This window comes from Protopterus annectens, chromosome 8.part1 (genome assembly GCF_019279795.1).
Source record: "Protopterus annectens isolate FY-2018-M chromosome 8.part1, PAN1.0, whole genome shotgun sequence".
Classification (NCBI taxonomy): Eukaryota; Metazoa; Chordata; order Ceratodontiformes; family Protopteridae; genus Protopterus; species Protopterus annectens.
The window spans coordinates 263,055,839-263,073,123 of record NC_056742.1 but is presented as its reverse complement, the minus strand read 5'-3'; the positions used below and the strand labels follow the sequence as shown (position 1 = coordinate 263,073,123).

At 38.6% G+C, this 17,285-nt stretch overlaps 1 protein-coding gene across 2 annotated transcripts in view; it reads left to right on the top strand.

Annotated features, from left to right (window-relative positions):
- The window catches only part of FANCA (FA complementation group A), a 2,214,801-nt gene that overhangs the window by 1,361,029 nt on the left and 836,487 nt on the right, over nt 1-17,285 (top strand). For both annotated transcript variants that reach the window (XM_044081851.1, XM_044081852.1), the window contains exon 28: nt 13,594-13,690. In XM_044081851.1, the coding sequence (XP_043937786.1) occupies nt 13,594-13,690 (97 nt within the window). The remainder of the gene's footprint in view (nt 1-13,593; nt 13,691-17,285) is intronic.

Below are 17,285 nucleotides of genomic sequence, written 5' to 3'. Positions count from 1 at the left end.
TATGCTTACTACTGCTTATTGCTGCTTAGACCTGCTTACTAGTGCTTTATTCATTATGACACTGACACCTCGCATGTGCATTTACTGCAGTACTCCATTTCATAAAGATATACTATTTGGTGGGTTTTGCAACATAAATACTGATCATAAAGTGATTTGCCATAGAAAATGGAATGTGCTGCAGTGGGACTCGAACCGGGAATGCCTACTCGTAAGGCGAATGCTCTGCCCACTTCCACTATTGCTATGCTGCTTCATTTGCATATACCTTCCTTGCTATCCTTTTCAGTCATTTAAAGTGCATTAACCGTAGCTGAGCGCTGGCCACACTGACGCACCTACAGTTAGTTAGCTTTCAACGGATTTTAAAAAAAGAAAAAAAAGAGTTTGTTCATTTGATTTAAGTATACTTTTGCTGTTGTACACAAGGGGGACTGTTGGTGTAGATATGCGGACATCTCTGAGCGGTCTCGCTCATTTCTTACCCCTTTCTGGTGTTTTTCATTGCGGGGGTGTGTATATTCTGAGAGCTCTGCTCTCAGACATGCCCCCTGCACTCTTACACGTAAGACTAGGAGCTCAGGCAGTGCGCCTCATTACTATGCATGGCGCGCTGCCATCCTGCTCCTAATTGGCTGCCTCCATGCAGGACTAAGCTAGTCCTGCACGGAGGAATAGTAAATCCGGGGGATACAGTTTTCCCAACATAGTTTAAACATTCACAACATATAGCAATATAAACTACTCCTTTCAAACTACAGTTTGCCCAAAGTACAGACTTCAAATGTCTTCCCTTGTACAATATTGGAAGGGTGTCCCCTTCCCCAGATGTAATTGCAATAATAACATTTTCCACGTTTCCATATACCAGGTGTTTTAGATGCATCAGTCTGCACATTTCCATTGTTCTCAAAAAAGTTTTTAACATTGCAGCCCGTCTTGTATACAAAACACGGTGTACTACCAAAACATTTTTCTAGTCAGGGCGCCATCTTAAAAATATTCCAATTGTTAGTAATCTTTTTCACATCTCTGCTGATGGAACTATATCTCATGATCATCACCCTTGTAAACTTAGTCCCCCTAAAGATGGGGGTTGTGCCTGTTTGTTGGTTGAGACTACTCTATAATACTCAAAATAGATGAAGACATGTCTCTTCTTTGTAGAATTCCCTCCTTTTAATTTTTTTAATCATCTGAGGGGGATAACCCCTATTCAAAAACATTTTAGATATTTTATCCACTTCTTTAGAAACAGTAAGTCATCTGATATCATTCTGGACAATCTTATAATTTGTCCTTTAACCAGATTGTTTTCTGCATTATAGACTGACTACTGTTATAATGTAGGTAGGAATTTGAAAATGTGGCTTTTCTGAAAATGTTACAATCAAAGCCACATTCTGTTTTATTTATTGAAACGTCTAAATAGTTCCTAAAATTCTCAGTGTTGAGTACTAGTAAATTCAATAAAGGTTGTGGTCTCATTTAAGTAATTAATAAATGTATCAAAGCCGGTCTTATCCCCTATCCAAAATATATATATATTGTCTAAAAAACTTTAGTAGCTTGTGTAAAAAAAAAAAAAAAAAGTTTAAAACACAGGTTTCCCATTTCCACATGACCACATTAGCGTATATGGGGGCTATATATACAGCTATGGAAAAGTAATAGGAATTATTCAGTGGGATTTGCAAATGTTTAAAAGTATTGCAGAAGGAAAATCTCACAAAAGAAGAGTAACAGCGACAAAATGCTGAATGAAAAATCAGGATGTATCTGGGCATTACGCATGAGTATAGAAATGTTGTTAAACAACTATTTTTGATAACTGCTCTTGGGCACAAAATTATCATGACTTAGGCAACAAAAAGTAGAAATTGTTTTAGCCAAACTTGGGAAGCCTTTCGCAAGAGAAATAACAAGAAATCACATAGAGCTATTAGAGATGCTTTGTAAGTTTTATGAAAATGTGTTTAAAAAAAAAGTGGAATGGGTAAACTACGAAAAGGCATGAATGCAAATATTTATGTATGACAGCAGGTTCATAAGTTGGTACTAGACTATTGGCCCTAGGACCTATACAAGCCTAGCCATAACAATTCCCTGGATATTTCTTCCCACAATATTTACTTCCCTGGACCCCTGTCTAGTAGGGCGACTGACGTGATACCCGGGGTGAATTTCCTATCTCCCATCCAATCGTCAAGGTTCCTTTTGAAGAGGGCCAAGGAGATGCTCTGCTTGACATGTATGGGCAGTCTATTCCAGAGTCTGGGGAGTCTCTGGGTCAGGAAATTATCTCTCCAGCATGTTTTGTTCATTGTGATGACAAGGTTTAGATCCCTGGAGCGTGTGGCTCTGAGGGATTGGGATTTGTTTAAGTGGACCATGTCCAAGCAGCACAGGGTTTGACATGGCCTTGTATGTTAAGCAGAGATCGCCTCTGAGTAGATGATATGCCACAGAGTATAGCTGGAGTTTTTTTTAGAGGGTCAGCATAGGGCATCTGCTTTAGGCCTGTGATTCTTTTAGTGAGATATTTCTGCGGCCTTTCCAGCTGTTACAGTTGTATTGTGAGGTACATACCAAATGGGGCATTTTAATCTATAATGGGTCTAATGAGGGATGAGTACAGAGGGACAATGACCTCCTTTTTTCTGGATGAAAAGCCCTTAGTGATGAGGTGTAAGATTTCCTGACTGTTGTGGCGATGTGGTTATCAAAGGTGAGACCACTGTCCACCTGTGTCCCTAAGTCTCTCATCACACTTTCGGTGTTTAGTGTACTGGCACCAAGCATCTGTTTCTGTAAGGCCCTTTTGTAGAATTTCCACATCATTTAGAGGAAGATGAGGCTCAACATTTTCTTGACTCCTTGAAACAGACCATTGGCTGCTCCCAAGACCTCTGCTTATCCACTAAGAGTACCAGGCTCTTTGTCACCCCCCCCAAAAAAAATTACTCTGACCCATGTATGAGATGGTAAGGAGGTCAAGGTACCTGGGGCAACATCATGTTATTGTCAATGAGCATTGTTTTTCTTTATGCTTTAACTTCCTTCCTCTGCTCACACACCCATAGATATACAGTGAGCAAACATGCAATGGGTACATGTTGGTGTATCAGCCCCCCCCCCCAGTGACTTAGCCAAAAACATTGCCTTTTTCTCTGTAGGGAAGCACCCCCCCCCCCATACATACCCAGCCTTTGCTGTGGATCACCCGTCCTTCCCTGTCATTGCCTCAGACATCCAAACCACTAACCAAACTTGGGTCACCTGGGCCACAGTTAGGCATTTATGCCTCTGCACCACTGTGGTGATTAGGCACAATGGTTAATAGCCAAGATGGGAAGAGATGAAATGAAAACATTGATGAATAATTAATCCACAGGGACATCTGTAGGAAGAGATGGTATTTCTGTGGAAATTAGGACATTAGGAGGCAAGAGAGTGACAAAATTCTAGGTTTTAGTCAGTAGTATTTAGAAGATGGGGAGGTTTACTGGCATCTTGCAAGAGCTCAGTAGTGGCTTTTTTACCGAAATACAACAAATATTCTTCAGGTCCAGCTTCATATTGATGCATTTTGATTTTAAACCATGACCATATAGTCTTTGCACGTATACAGGGTAAGAAAATGGCAAAGATTATCCCAAAATCGATAGATACAGAGCAGTGTGAGTTTGTGGAGGGAAAGTAAACACTTTATAACATTAATAAGGACAGTCCAAATCCAGAGAGAGTCAGAATGTAGGAAAACACTACTCTTGTGAGTGTTGATGTAGAGAAAGCATTCAGTAGGTTCTGTATGCAGGGTGATGGTAGCATTTGCATTCCCTGATAGAGTAATAGGGATAACATGAAGGATAGATGAAGGATTGGAGGAAAGAGTTAAGGAGGGAAGGCTCCTCTCTGAGCCTGAGAACGATGTTCTCTTTCCCTTCTGTTCACTTTAAATTTAGAGTGCTTAGCAAAGTAAATAAGCAGTTTGCATATTGTAAGATATTACTGGTATGGTCAGCCTGATTTGGAAATAGTATTTTGTACTTGATAAATGCTCAAAAAAACACTTTGGTGTTGTGGAACATTTTGAGACAATTTCAATTCTTTTTGGGATATAAAACAAATGAAGATAAAAGCCAGTAGTGATAAACAATGTACCCATGCAGATTTTTATTTATTTATTATTTATTTTACATTTGTTGACTGGGAGTAGTCTGACTGAGCTGCAAGTAGCCCTTTTTCAGTGGAGGCCTAGGGAGAAAAGCTCCAGAACTAATTATACAATTCAAATAAAAACAATTACAGAGCCAATTACATTTTTGCTGGTATTTACAACATTATGCAAGTTACAAATATTTATGAGCAATCATTATTTATGAGTAATCATTTATCATGCAGGTAATATGAGAAGTAAACAAATTCTTACAGTCCTAAAGTATTAGTTCAGTATAAACTTTAGTTATTTACAGTAGGTGATAGAGGGGAGGTATAGAGGAATTAAGCTGAGGGAGAGGAAATGAAAGTTTGACAGAGACCGATCGGCAAGGTTAGGAAGGATAAAAGTGTTTTAACAGAAAAGAGTGGAAGTTAAAGTTAGGGTTAGTGGTCCATTAATGAGTGGCTTATGGATGGGGGGACAGTTTATGGGAGATGGATCAGCAATACCCATACTTTTGGGGGCATAGGGTGAAGTATGTTATGGGAACTGTGGATGTGTGGGAAGAAACTACGAAGATAATACAAAAATTAAGATATTGGAAGTGAAAATTATGGATATGGATAGTAAGGTGCATGCAGCGAAAAATGTTTATTCCCTTTAGTCTTATATACAGGTCAGGCATTTTTTAATTAACTGGTGGGAAAAACGTGTGGATGACAACTAACAGAGGTGAAAGAAATTATTTGGGAGAGGAAGAGGGCAATGATTAAGTGGGACACGGTAGTATCCGGTCACCTGATTTGAAAGGGTATTTTGAAGCTATGCAGTTAAGTTCATATACATAACTGAAGCAGAAGGTTATAAATCAAAGTGGGAAAGGATGATGATGATGAAACAGGTGGAAGAGGAGGGAATTTGAGAGAGAGGACTAGGATTTTGGATGCAAATCCTTAAGGAAATTTTTAACGGCCATACAGAACTTTATATTCATAAATGAGCAGACAGTATTTTTAGAGCTAAGCCAACATGGCAATGGAGAAAGATTTTATTTCACCAAAAGGGATGCCTATGAGTACCAATATAGAAAATAGACAAGAGTAGGCTGGGGTTTACTAGAGGAACTTGGCAAAGAAATCGAGGTATGGGGGGGCAAATCACTCATGAGAGAAAGGTAATAGAATGGGATGAGACTAAGCAGGAATTTGGCCTGCAGGTTAAAGATTGCCTTCCCTGTCAGAGATTGATGACGTAGTATAGGCAAAGGGAAAGCGGTAATTGAGTGCTAAGTGATAGACCGGCTTTGCTAGAGTTTTTATTTGAATCTAGAACAGAAGATGACATTAAAAAAGGGTCATTAATAGGGTAACTATAAAAATCATTCAGAGGCTGTTAGAAATGTTTGGTGAAAGAAAACAGAAAAGTTTGGTGAAAGAACACAGAAAGGCAAACTTGATGTCCCCATCAGGTTTTCCTAGCAGCATAAAATAGGCTCAACCAATGCTTTATAAAGCTGCAGTTTTACCTTTTATCTCTGTGTTTTGCTCCCCAGGTGGATACTACAGCCTATGATTTGCTTATGTTGCTTTGTTTTTGCTTTGTCCTTGATGGTTTAGTTTTTCTGTAATGATGACCCCCAGGACATTTACTGGATTTTTTAATTTAACAGGTGCAAATGCATTCCCTGAGTTTTCATTCCCTTGAATGCATTTGGAAGAGTGTAAGTAGATTGTATGTTTTTTAAACAATGCCTCCTGTCTGTTTTAAATCTCTTGCTGTTTACTGTCTTGTCTACAACCCCTTCCCAACTGTGCTGTCACCTTTAAAAAGGTTGATCCAGTTTTCCAGTGCATTTTGTATGAGGTCCAAGGCTGTAACGCTCTGCATCAGGTTGCACCAAGGACCACCCTCTGCTGGACACAGCTTGTCACTTTATTACAGTGTGATAGGTCCCCATATTATTTTTGTTCCATGTTATGTAAATATTTTTCCATCCATAAAGTGTGCTAGGTGCTGCTGTCCCTGTCATATTTGTAAGAAGCCTGTGATACGTGAATGACCTAAAAAGGTTTTGCTGCAGTCTATCTAACGCATAAGCATAGACCTACCAGTTTCCTAGTCACAGAGTCATAGAACTGAATTGGGTTAGGTTGGCAGGATCTGTCTGCAGTGAATCTGTGCTGGAATTCATTGAACAATCAGTTCTGCTGCAATGATGATGTAAGTCATAACTTTAGTCCTGTTTCCATTGTTTTACCCACAACTGAAGTCAGACTGACTTCACAGTTTCATGGGTAACTACTTGCTGCATGCCTACCTTCAGTCTCCTGAGACCACCTCCACCCTAAGGGACTTGTTGAAAATCTCTGTGAGATCTTGCCAAAACCCCAGCAGTTAGTTTTAGGATCCTTGGTGAGATCTCATCTGGCAAGTTTGCATAACTCCTCATTCTTTTTTCCACTTGAAGTTGTGCTGTTACTTTCATTTTTGCATTTATCGCTGCATTTGATCTTTCATAGATCATCTTTAACAGTCTACGGAATTAAGTGGATAATCCCATGTCCCCCATCAACTCCCGGTGGCATTGCCAGTGTACTTTATCAAATGCTTTTTCAGCATCACTAAATTCCCCCTTCTTCTGCAACTTTTTGTATCATGTGCATTTTTAATATGTTATCAAACATTTACCTATTTTATAAGACCACATTGATTGCTATCTCTTAATCTGGAATGGTTTGTGCTGTTTTCTCTGTCATAATTAGCACACATTTTATAATTGTGATTTAGGATTGATATTGGGTGATAGGAGCCTGGATTACTGGGGTCCCTTCCCTTATTAAAGATCCTGAACTGTTGGACATGCTTCACTTAAAGAAATCTCAATCCCTCAGAGCCACACGCACCAGGGATCTAAACCTTGTCATCACAATGAACAAAACATGCTGGAGGGATAGGTTCCCAACTCAGAGACTCTCCATGCTCTGGAGTGGACTGCCCATGCATGTCAGGCAGAGCGCCTCCTTGGCCCTTTTCGAAAGGAACCTTGATGATTGGATGAGAGATAGGAAATTCACCCCGGGGATCATGTCAGTCGGCCTGCTAGACAGGGGTCCAGAGAAGTAAATATTGTTGGAAGAAATATCCAGGGAATTGTTATGGCTACGCTTGTATAGGCCTTAGGGCCGATAGCCTAGTACAAACCTATGATCACTGATCCCACAGTCTCTGGGATATGTTCCTTCTCTAGAATTAAGTTAAACAGCTTATGTCATGTGGGGATAAAGTCTTGGCCAAATTCCTTCCACATTTCAACTGAATAGTAATCTCACCCTCGTGCCTTTCCTGTGGCTTGCTTATTACACACTTACTCGTTGATTTCTTCTAAAGTTCTGAGTTTATTACTTTATTAGCTGTTTGAGATGCTAATGTCCCTATCTGCAGTCCCTCCATAACATTTCTAAATTTCCTTTTGCATAGGTTTCTCACCTGTTGCTGTTTATGCAAGTTATATAAAATTGATGGTATACCCATTGTAGTTCTCTTGGTTCATTCACCATCCTTCCTGACACCATGTCCTTAATTTTTATTATGGGCCTGCAATTATTTGTCATTAACTAGTATTAACTTGTAAACAAACAACTATATAAAATCAAAAAAACCCTTTCCCGTTTTTTTTTTTTTTTTATCTTTCATTTGTTACACTAGAGCATTGCCCCATTCTGGAGTTACAGCTGTAGTTCTGTTCCTGTCCTTTTTGTCCCCCTCGCCTTAACTATTTTACGGATCCCATCAGCTATTCTTTATTGAAATGGTAGCACTCTGAGTACGTCAACTGTTTTGCTTTTCTAATTGCAACTCTTATTCCAGCTTTCTTCTTCTATGTTTTATAGTATCTGGAAATTCTTTGAATTTTGTTTTATTATACTCTCCATTTTTCTCTCTGCATCTCCCTACCCCCTCTACAAACTTCAGATGTAGCTACTGACTTTCATCTTGTCTCAAGCTCCCACCCTCTATGTCAGTCCTTTTCTTCTTTACTAGAATGCTCAGACAATCCTACCAACTGCTTTTCCTTTCTTAAAATCCTTTTACCATTTACGCTGAAATTTTGCAGTTATCTAGACTCGACTATAGTATTTTAATTTATTGTTACCCTAAGGACTCCTACAGGGTTTACCCAATGTGTTTATGAAGGCATGCTTGTTTTCCTACATGACTTTTCTTTTTAATATTCTTTTTGTGATACTCCTCCTCCTCTCTGCATGTTTTATACACATGACCTTTTTTATTTTATACTTTTCAGTGCTCTTAGACAAACCCTTATGGCTAGCCTTGTTCCCAACACTCCCCCTTTAGCCTTATTGGGCAAATTTCTTTCTATACCCAATGTCATTTCATCAATATCTTATATGCCTTTATGGATCTTCTTAGGCTAACCACTCACATCTTAAGGCAATAGGCCCCCATTGCAAATTTGCTAATGGTCTTCCCTCCACTACTGATCATATAACTAAAATAAATACTCTTTGCTATTAAGGGCCTTACAGGAGTATGTAGTGACCTCTTAGCTTATTGGTTAGCCCCCATATAAACTAAATAGATTCATTAAAATAAACTAATCACCCAGCATTAAAGTCCATTTCTGTTTCAGAGGTTTATCCATAATGACGAGGGAAATGTCTCATGTCCATTCCACTTGTTTACAATGTTCCAGTCCAAATAAAACACTTAAATCCAAAATGAAAAGGGAGAAAAATGCTTTAGCCAGAAATTGGTGAACTTGAAAGCATTTCCAAAGTTGTCTTGCATTCATGCATTAGCCCAAACTGGTCACCAATCTAGACGGTAGCCAGTGTCACAGTTCTTTGGTGACCATATTGGCTTCCTTGAAGTGGGTCATCTTCTCCTCTTATTAGGCCACCAAGCTCTCACAAATTTTTCTTGTGTTCTCAGCCAATTCCTTTTGCCTATCCTGCAGTTGCTGCTTAAGAAGTAGAAACTTTTTCACTGACCATCTGAGTCGCTTCTACTTTTCCCTCTTTGTATTTTGAGATCTGCAGCTGGGTTCCGCATTCTTTAAATTGCTGATATTTTTCCAGTTCAGCTAGTGCCACATTAGCTTCCCCAAAGGATTTTGTTCCATTGGAGAAAGATTAATATTGCTGGATATGATGATTTTAATTTTAAACCCAGGCCTTTAGACTTCCTGAAGCACGGCACAAACTTGATTCTTCTGAATCTAGTGCATGATGAGCAATCATCCTGGTCAACTAAAATTCTCTTTTCTCCTAATTTCCATGTTTTGCCTTTCTTCCATAGCTCACTTAGTAATAGTTCTTTTAGTTGGTACATCTGGACCTTTACAACAATGGTTCTTGGATAATATGTTAGTGTTTCAATTAGGTCTGACTAGCAAAATGCTTCCAACTGAGAGTCCAGTCCATGTGCTTAGAAATTCTCACATACATTTTATGCAGTCTTTTCCTTCACTGTGTTCTGGGATATTGTTAAAGTGTAGATTTTCCCTTCTCTCCCTGTATTTCATTTCTATCATCTTTTCTCAAACGTCTTCTGGGTCAGAATCCATCTCCAACAACCTGATTGCGTGATCCCTGTCTTTTTCAATGCTTAAATCTCATCGGCATGCAAGGGATAGAGCAATATCCATTTTTTCTAACTTGCAGTCTGTTTCTTCAATGTACTCTAGGATAGTATCATTCATTCTTATTACTTCTTGATATATTTTATCCATTTTTTTCATGCAGGGCAACCATTGCTTTATCTTTACTTTCATTCGGATCCTCTTTCTCTGATAGCTTGGTCGGCTGTGCTTTGTGTCTTTTTTCTATCGCTTGGCACTCGTGCTTTTTTATACTTGCATTTTAAGTTTTGTCATTTGTTTTGTTATCAAGCCTTTATATAGCAGAATGACTGATGTTTTCACCTTATTTTAATTTCTCTGAACTGGAAGGTTAGAAAATTACTCCTATCACTTCTGTAACATACTGGATGTCTCCATGGACCTACACATTTAGTCATAGTCTAATTCCCTGGGGTCTTGGAGCCTAGTGTTTGTGACCATCCTGGCTGCTTCTTCAAAGCCACATGAACCATATCAGCGTTTTTTTTTTTTCTTTCAGCTGTTTCATTTTACTTGGACCCCAACCATGCTAAGTATCTAATTCAATCTTTTCACACTACCCACCTTAGATAATAGTATACTCCAGTCTGCTTCTCGGGGGCTATATCATATGAGTGAATCACACAAATTCCGAACACTCATAATATTGAACGTACCGGACCTCAAAGTGCTTTTTCTGAGATTGTGTTACTGTGAAGAATGGGATGTTTGCCCTTTCCTCGCTATAGTGCAATCTAGGCATTGGAATATATATTTAGGGGGGTGTGGGGGGCACAGCCCCCCACAATAGGAAGTTCAAGGTCCGGTACGTTCGATATTATGAGCGCTTGCAATTTGTGCAATTCACTCATGTGATATAGACCCGCCTCTCAACGTAATGGACTTTTTCGAGAAAGTTAACAAAGTGATGAATGAAGGGAAGATAGTACATAACTGCCTGCCTTGACCTTGCGAAGGCCTTTGAAGACTATACCCTGCTCAGGCATTGTGGATAAGCTTGCCAAACTAGGAATAAACCCCTGTGCCCACCCAATGGATTGGAATCTGGCTCACATGTAGGACACAGGAAGTAAGGATAGGACTTGCCACCTGAATGAGTAGGGTCTCACAGGGTTCTGTTCTGGCTTGGCTTTCGACATTCACTTCCCAGAAGTCAAAATAAGCATCAAGGGACTATGCTTGATCAAGGTTGTAAATGACTGCAGGCTGAGCTGGGAGCAATCATTGAATCCCCAAGGAATTGGTTATCCTACAGCAGGGCTTGTCCCAGTCACATAACTGGTGTCAGTTATGGACTAAGACTAAATGGCAAAAAGGGCATTATTGTATCTGCCCCTGGGAATTATCACATTGACAATATGCCTCTAATAATATACCCAGTAGTTATGGATTTGGGCACTTACTTTGACAGTAACCTAGCTTTCAAACGACACATGTCCACTGTTGTGAAGAAGTCTTTTTAAATTGTGCAGCTTATAAATAAAGGGATATCATCTAGGTCCAGAGAGGTCATTGTCCCAATAGGTCCATTGTAGAGTACAATGCCCCCTTTGATGTGTACCTGTCCAGGCACTTGCAACAAATGGAGCATCCACCGAGGTCTCTTACAAAAAGAATAGTGGGCCTAAGGTGCACTACCTGTATGGACTGCCACAAAGACCTGTTGTTATGCTCATTGATACAGACTGCCAAGAGGTGACCCACACCTGGCTTGTAAGACATCCACTAATGGACCTACTGCATATCCACAAATCAAATAGTATTAAAATATCCTGTCCAGAGAACTCAACCTCTTCTATAATATAAAACGATCTGGAAGGAAAAGTACATATCCCAGCGGATACCATTGCTATGGAACAGACTCCTCATATACATAACACACAGCATTTCCATGACCCCATTTAAGCATAACTTGGACCAGTGGACAGAAAATAGGAAATATACCAAATGACTGATCTCTGTCCTCCTAATGGGCAGAGCCAGTGCTTAAATGCTTCATGGGAAATTTACCCCAGAACTGATTCCTTTTATCCTAATAGACCTTACAGTAGTCTTGCCCTAATACATTAAAGACAAGACTCGCACAAAATCAGCTACAAATGAGAAGTATTTAAATATAGCTATGGTAAGGATAGTTAAACACCTATGGAATAACATATATCTGGGTGACAAACAGGAAGCATGGGTAGGCTTAAAATGTCCCATAAGGGGCAATAGCCAAATACTCACATGTGAACCTATATACTAAAATAACCACATTCTTCATTCTTCTGTACCCTTTTTCCATTTATTGACTAGTTTAACATCGATCATACATGTGTAGATTGAAAGGTAATGTATTAGCTTTTATTTTAAGGTGACATACTTGTTTCTTACCCTTCTCACTATCCTCCTGTCAAGCCATTTGTTCTAATTTGATTAATGTTTGCATTATTTCTTCATCTGCTATCAATCGCCATTTAATCCTCCCTGTGGGTATACTGTCACCTATCCTTTTACATATTTTTTCTGTCCTGATGCTGCCATATTCCATCCCCTGTTGTCTTTCACCCCAGTTTGTTATGCCAGCCATAATGATCTGTTTATTTACTATTAGCGTCCCCAGCTTATACCTTTGTGCCATTTTAGACTTCTTATATTGGTGACCAATACTCCAACTTTCTCTTCCCGTTCCACATTCCCTATGCCAAAACCCCCTTTTTCTTTCTACTCCTGTCTCTTCATGGGATCTTGAACTGTTGTCCTTTACCTACCTTTTTTCTAGTCCCTTATTTTTGACGCTTTCATCCTCCTTGCTGTTCTTTCACTGCATTCCTTTATTTGATGTTCTCCAACTTGTGTTTTGAATGGCAGGTTAGCTTTTTGCAAGGAAGCGGTCCTAATGGTTGGGATAGCATAGTGTGATGGCAGAGCTGTGACAGATTATTACTGTGTTACTGCTTTATCTCATCTGTGGTCTTCCATCAAGACAAATGTATAGGATTAGCCTTTAAATGGCAGATATGCAAACTGTAATGTCTGTCATTTGTTGCATTCTGTTAGTGTTCCCTGTCTCAAGTTAATTTTATACTTTGTAAATACTGGAGCCTTTACTGTGAACCATGCTTATAAGATATATGCCTCTCATCATGGTTACATGGTCTTTTTTCAGAGAGATGCAAGTTTCTTCTGTACTATGTAGCTACGAGATAGCAAGTACTGACCTTTTATAGCTACTGTGTCAAGTCCTAGTGGAGTTGTTTCATGGTAATTCTTTCAGCTTTATCTGTTGGCACTTTTGGCTTTAGATACTGAATGTTGAGCATGACTATATAATCTGTGTAAATTAGCATACATGTAGAACAACCATGTCAGGGCTAAGCACCTGGCAGTGTGAACATTGGCTGTAGATTAATGTTAGTGTTGATACCCCGATGCCTTGTGCAAAAGTGGGGAAAAAGGGGTTGCGGATGGATGGGATAGATGCAGCCAATCACAGCTCATGAAGTTGACTATCACTTCTCATCACTGCTAATAGGAAAAAATGTACCACTATAGGGTGTGGACCAAAGACATTGTATAGTTATCCATTTATTGTGAAGATATCGATACTTCAGTCTGTTACTGTTATGAGTACCTTACACAGCTGTGCTTTGTAGGCAGAATACATGTACTTGTTGTTTATACTTCCTCAGAATAGATGCTTTTGATCATCTTTCATTTAAAAAATTATTTATAGTTGCATTGTGTGAATTACATGTTTTGTTTGGCTTATTTTTTCATCATATGCTTCCCTTCACTCCCTTCCCAGGTTTTGCACTACAGGACTTGCATATGTGTTTTGCAGGTCATCTCCCTGCATCTTAGATAATGTACGACAGTTAGCTCCCTCTGCCTTTGTCAGAAAGGTAAGGCTTTTAAATATCTGCTTTTTGAATGCAATAACAGTATACAATTATGTACTGTCTGTCAATAACAGACTGAGGTGACACGTTTGCTTTGTGTTTAGTTTCCTAATAATGCTGAAAAAAAAGCTACTCAATAGTTTGTGTCTGTTAGACATAGTTCATTTCACCCTTGTAAAGTAGACGAACTGAGTGTGGTCTGTGCATCTGTCTTCATAGGTGAATTCAGATCTGAGAACAACCTGAATCTAACTGGCTATTTTTTCCATTTGAGGCAGATTTGTCCAAAACCTAAATGAACATCAGCATCCTCGGTAGTGGGTTTTGGTTGGTTTTTTTTTTTTTTGTCTCTGTTCTTGGAGTTTTGTGAAGCTCCCATTCTTTGGGGATGGTGCACATCATGATGAAGTGAGCCACACTAGGAGAGTGCAGCTAGCCCTTTAAAGCTGCCACTTTACTAGGTATTATTTTCTGCCACTTACATACTTTAGAACTTGGTCCTGACTTAGTGAAGGTGTCTTTTTTGATAGTTTAAGTACTTGAAGCCTACCATTTGTTCATGCGGCTGCAAGTAATGAGTTAAAACATGCCATTGCATAGTTTCTGTTGCCTGGGAGAGGAGCATGATTTGAAGCACTACAAAACCAACAAAAGTGACCTTAGGCGAAGCAATAAAGCCCAGTAGACTATCAACAGACTTAACAAATGGAATTTATTAAACCAAGCAAAAACACTTTACATAAACACCACATATAAACATATATATGTGGCGTTAATGTAAAGTGTTTTTGCTTGGTTTAATAAATTCCGTTTGTTAAGTCTGTTGATCATCTGGGCTTTATTGCTTCGCCTAAGGTCACTTTTGTTGGTTTCATGGTGGTTTTTAGTGACCTTGTGAATATATTTTGTTTACTCGTTTAATGATTTGAAGCACTGCCATATTCAGTCCACCTGTAGACATAGAAGGGGAGAGCGCATGACCTTTGCAACCTGGAGAAAGATGATACATACAAACATAAATATTTCAAGCATGGGCATTAATACTCTTCTAGCCTGCCAGTATGCCAAAATAGTTGTTCCCTTAATAAGTCTCCAAGCTGTTCTTAAAAATATCTAAAATTGTGCTTGCTTTAATGTAACTTGGTAGTTGGTTTCATGCATCAGCTGCCCTCTCATAGAACCAATTAGTACATGTATCTTTCCTGTAGAATCTTCCACATAGGTTGTCTGATGATTCTCTACTACTTTTTGATAACCCCAAACATTATCTGAGGTAGTTGTCTCTAAATGCCCTTTATACCTAAATAAGATTGCCTCTTGAACATCTGTCTATATGAGAGAGAGTACAAGTTCAGATATTTTAGTCTTTCATAATAAATTAAATTTTCGCATCCATGGATGCCCCTGGCATATTTCCTCTGTACACTTTTCAGTTTAATCATGCTTGTTTTCTTACAAGGTTTCCATATTGTTATTCCATACATAAGTTTGGGTCTAGTGTAATTAACGAAGAATGACTTCTTCATTTCTGATTTCCTATAATTTATGAATCATTGTATACAGCCTATAGTTCTGTTAATATCGTTAAACCAATTAGTTGATATGATTAGAAAAAACTCAAAGCTGGATCTACTCATATGCCCAGGTCCTTAAATGAATCTACAATTTCAATCACTATGTGCTATATTAAATATTCACCTTTGTCTGTCTCCCAAATCTCATATACTTAGTTTTTGATGTATTTATCAGCATATTATTCTCCTGTGCTCAAATGGTCAATTTGGTCAAGTTCTTTTGAGACGTGCCCTGTCTGTAACACTTAATCAGTTTACCCAAATTCAGGTCATCTGCATACAGACTGTAGAACACCTCAGATGAAAAAGATATGACTGAAAGATGCAGTCTAAATAAGTATAAGCTTAGGACAGAGCCCTGTGGGACACCCTGACTGTAACCAAGACTTTCACCTAATTGCTGTATGATACTTGCCGTGTTCTATTTGTAAACCATGCAGCTATCCATCTTTTCATGCATAAATCAATACCTACTTATTCTGATTTGTTGATCAGTGTTTTGTGTATGACTGTGTCAAATGCTGAAGTTAAATCTATATAAATTTCATCACAGCTCAAAATTTCATTCATAGCTGTTAATTATGTTGTTATAGAACATCATGCTACAGGTGGTGATAGATCTATTTTCAACACATGCATGTTGATATATGGTTTCAAGTCCCAACCTTTCAAATTCTGACAGTATAACTTATAATTCTGACAGTATAACTTAATGCAGTGTAACTTTTTCCACAACTTGCAAGTAGAAGTGTGAGTTTATATGGCACTGAGTTTGTCCTACTCCCTTTTCCTTTAAAGGCAGGATTAATAAGACCTAGTAAATAATGGATATAATGGGTACTGTAAGTTTTTTGCTAGAGTGTTTTCATGTCATTATTACTAACTCTGTCTTCTCCCGTGGCTTTTTTTTTGGATCCAGTGTGCATAGTTCATTTTCAATGTAATCTAATTTGATTCCAGTGTCTGTGATTACCTGGATATCACTAGAACAACTTATCACCCTCTTTGTGGAGCCAAGCTGTTTTGCAAAAGATTTTATAAATATATCTGTAATTATAGAATCTATACAGTTTATCAATGTGTATGTCTTTACTCCTTCCACATCTTGTGCATTTACAAGATGGTTTCCTATTATGCTTAATATCTTTATATAAATGTTCTTCATTTTTTTCTTGATCTTGTCCTACATTTTACTCTAGAAGAACTGGTTTCCAGTCGTTGTTCTTTAACCATGTTTCACAAACAATATCATCAGTCTTGTTGGAACATAGCAAATTTTCCAATAAAAAACTTTATTGCTAATGCTCCTGCATTAACAGCCATCAGAAATGTTGCTGTGAACTGTTAAATATTCAACATGGCAAAAATCCTGCCTTGTGTTTGTCAGATATTGCAAAATATTTGCTGCAAAATTCTCTTCCCAGGTCTTGACAAATGTACTCCATCCTTTCTGAACACGTGTGCCTAAATTAGATCGGATGCCCTACATATTTTTTAAAATGGGACATTTTTTTCATGTAGGTATTTACCCCAAAAATCTTTTCATTAACAGTGACCTAACTCTCCTTTCTATATGTGATTTGTGAAAAATCTGTCCAAACACCAGTACAAGCTAAAGTATCAAAGAGGCCTGTAAGTTCTCTACTAACAGTCAGAGAATCCCTGCGGATGAGATAAATTTGCACCAATGTGAATAAAAACAGATCCATACTACCTTACTTTAAGGCATTGTAAGGCTTGTGTCACATCCTCTATTTTTGCTCCTTAGACTTATAACACTATTTGATGTTCATTTCTTCTCTCCAAATATAAGTATCAGATGACTGAAGTTGCCCATAGCAAATATTGGCAGTGGGAGTCCCATTCAGAGCCCAAGATCTTTGAACTAGAAGTTCAGAGGACTGATTTTTCTCACCCTTCTGAAGGTAATGCCATGGATGACACAGTCTTATTTCTGTATGTTGCAACTGCAGCCTCAGCTGGACAAGGCAGGCTGCTGCTCATACCCATCGTCCACTTCACCT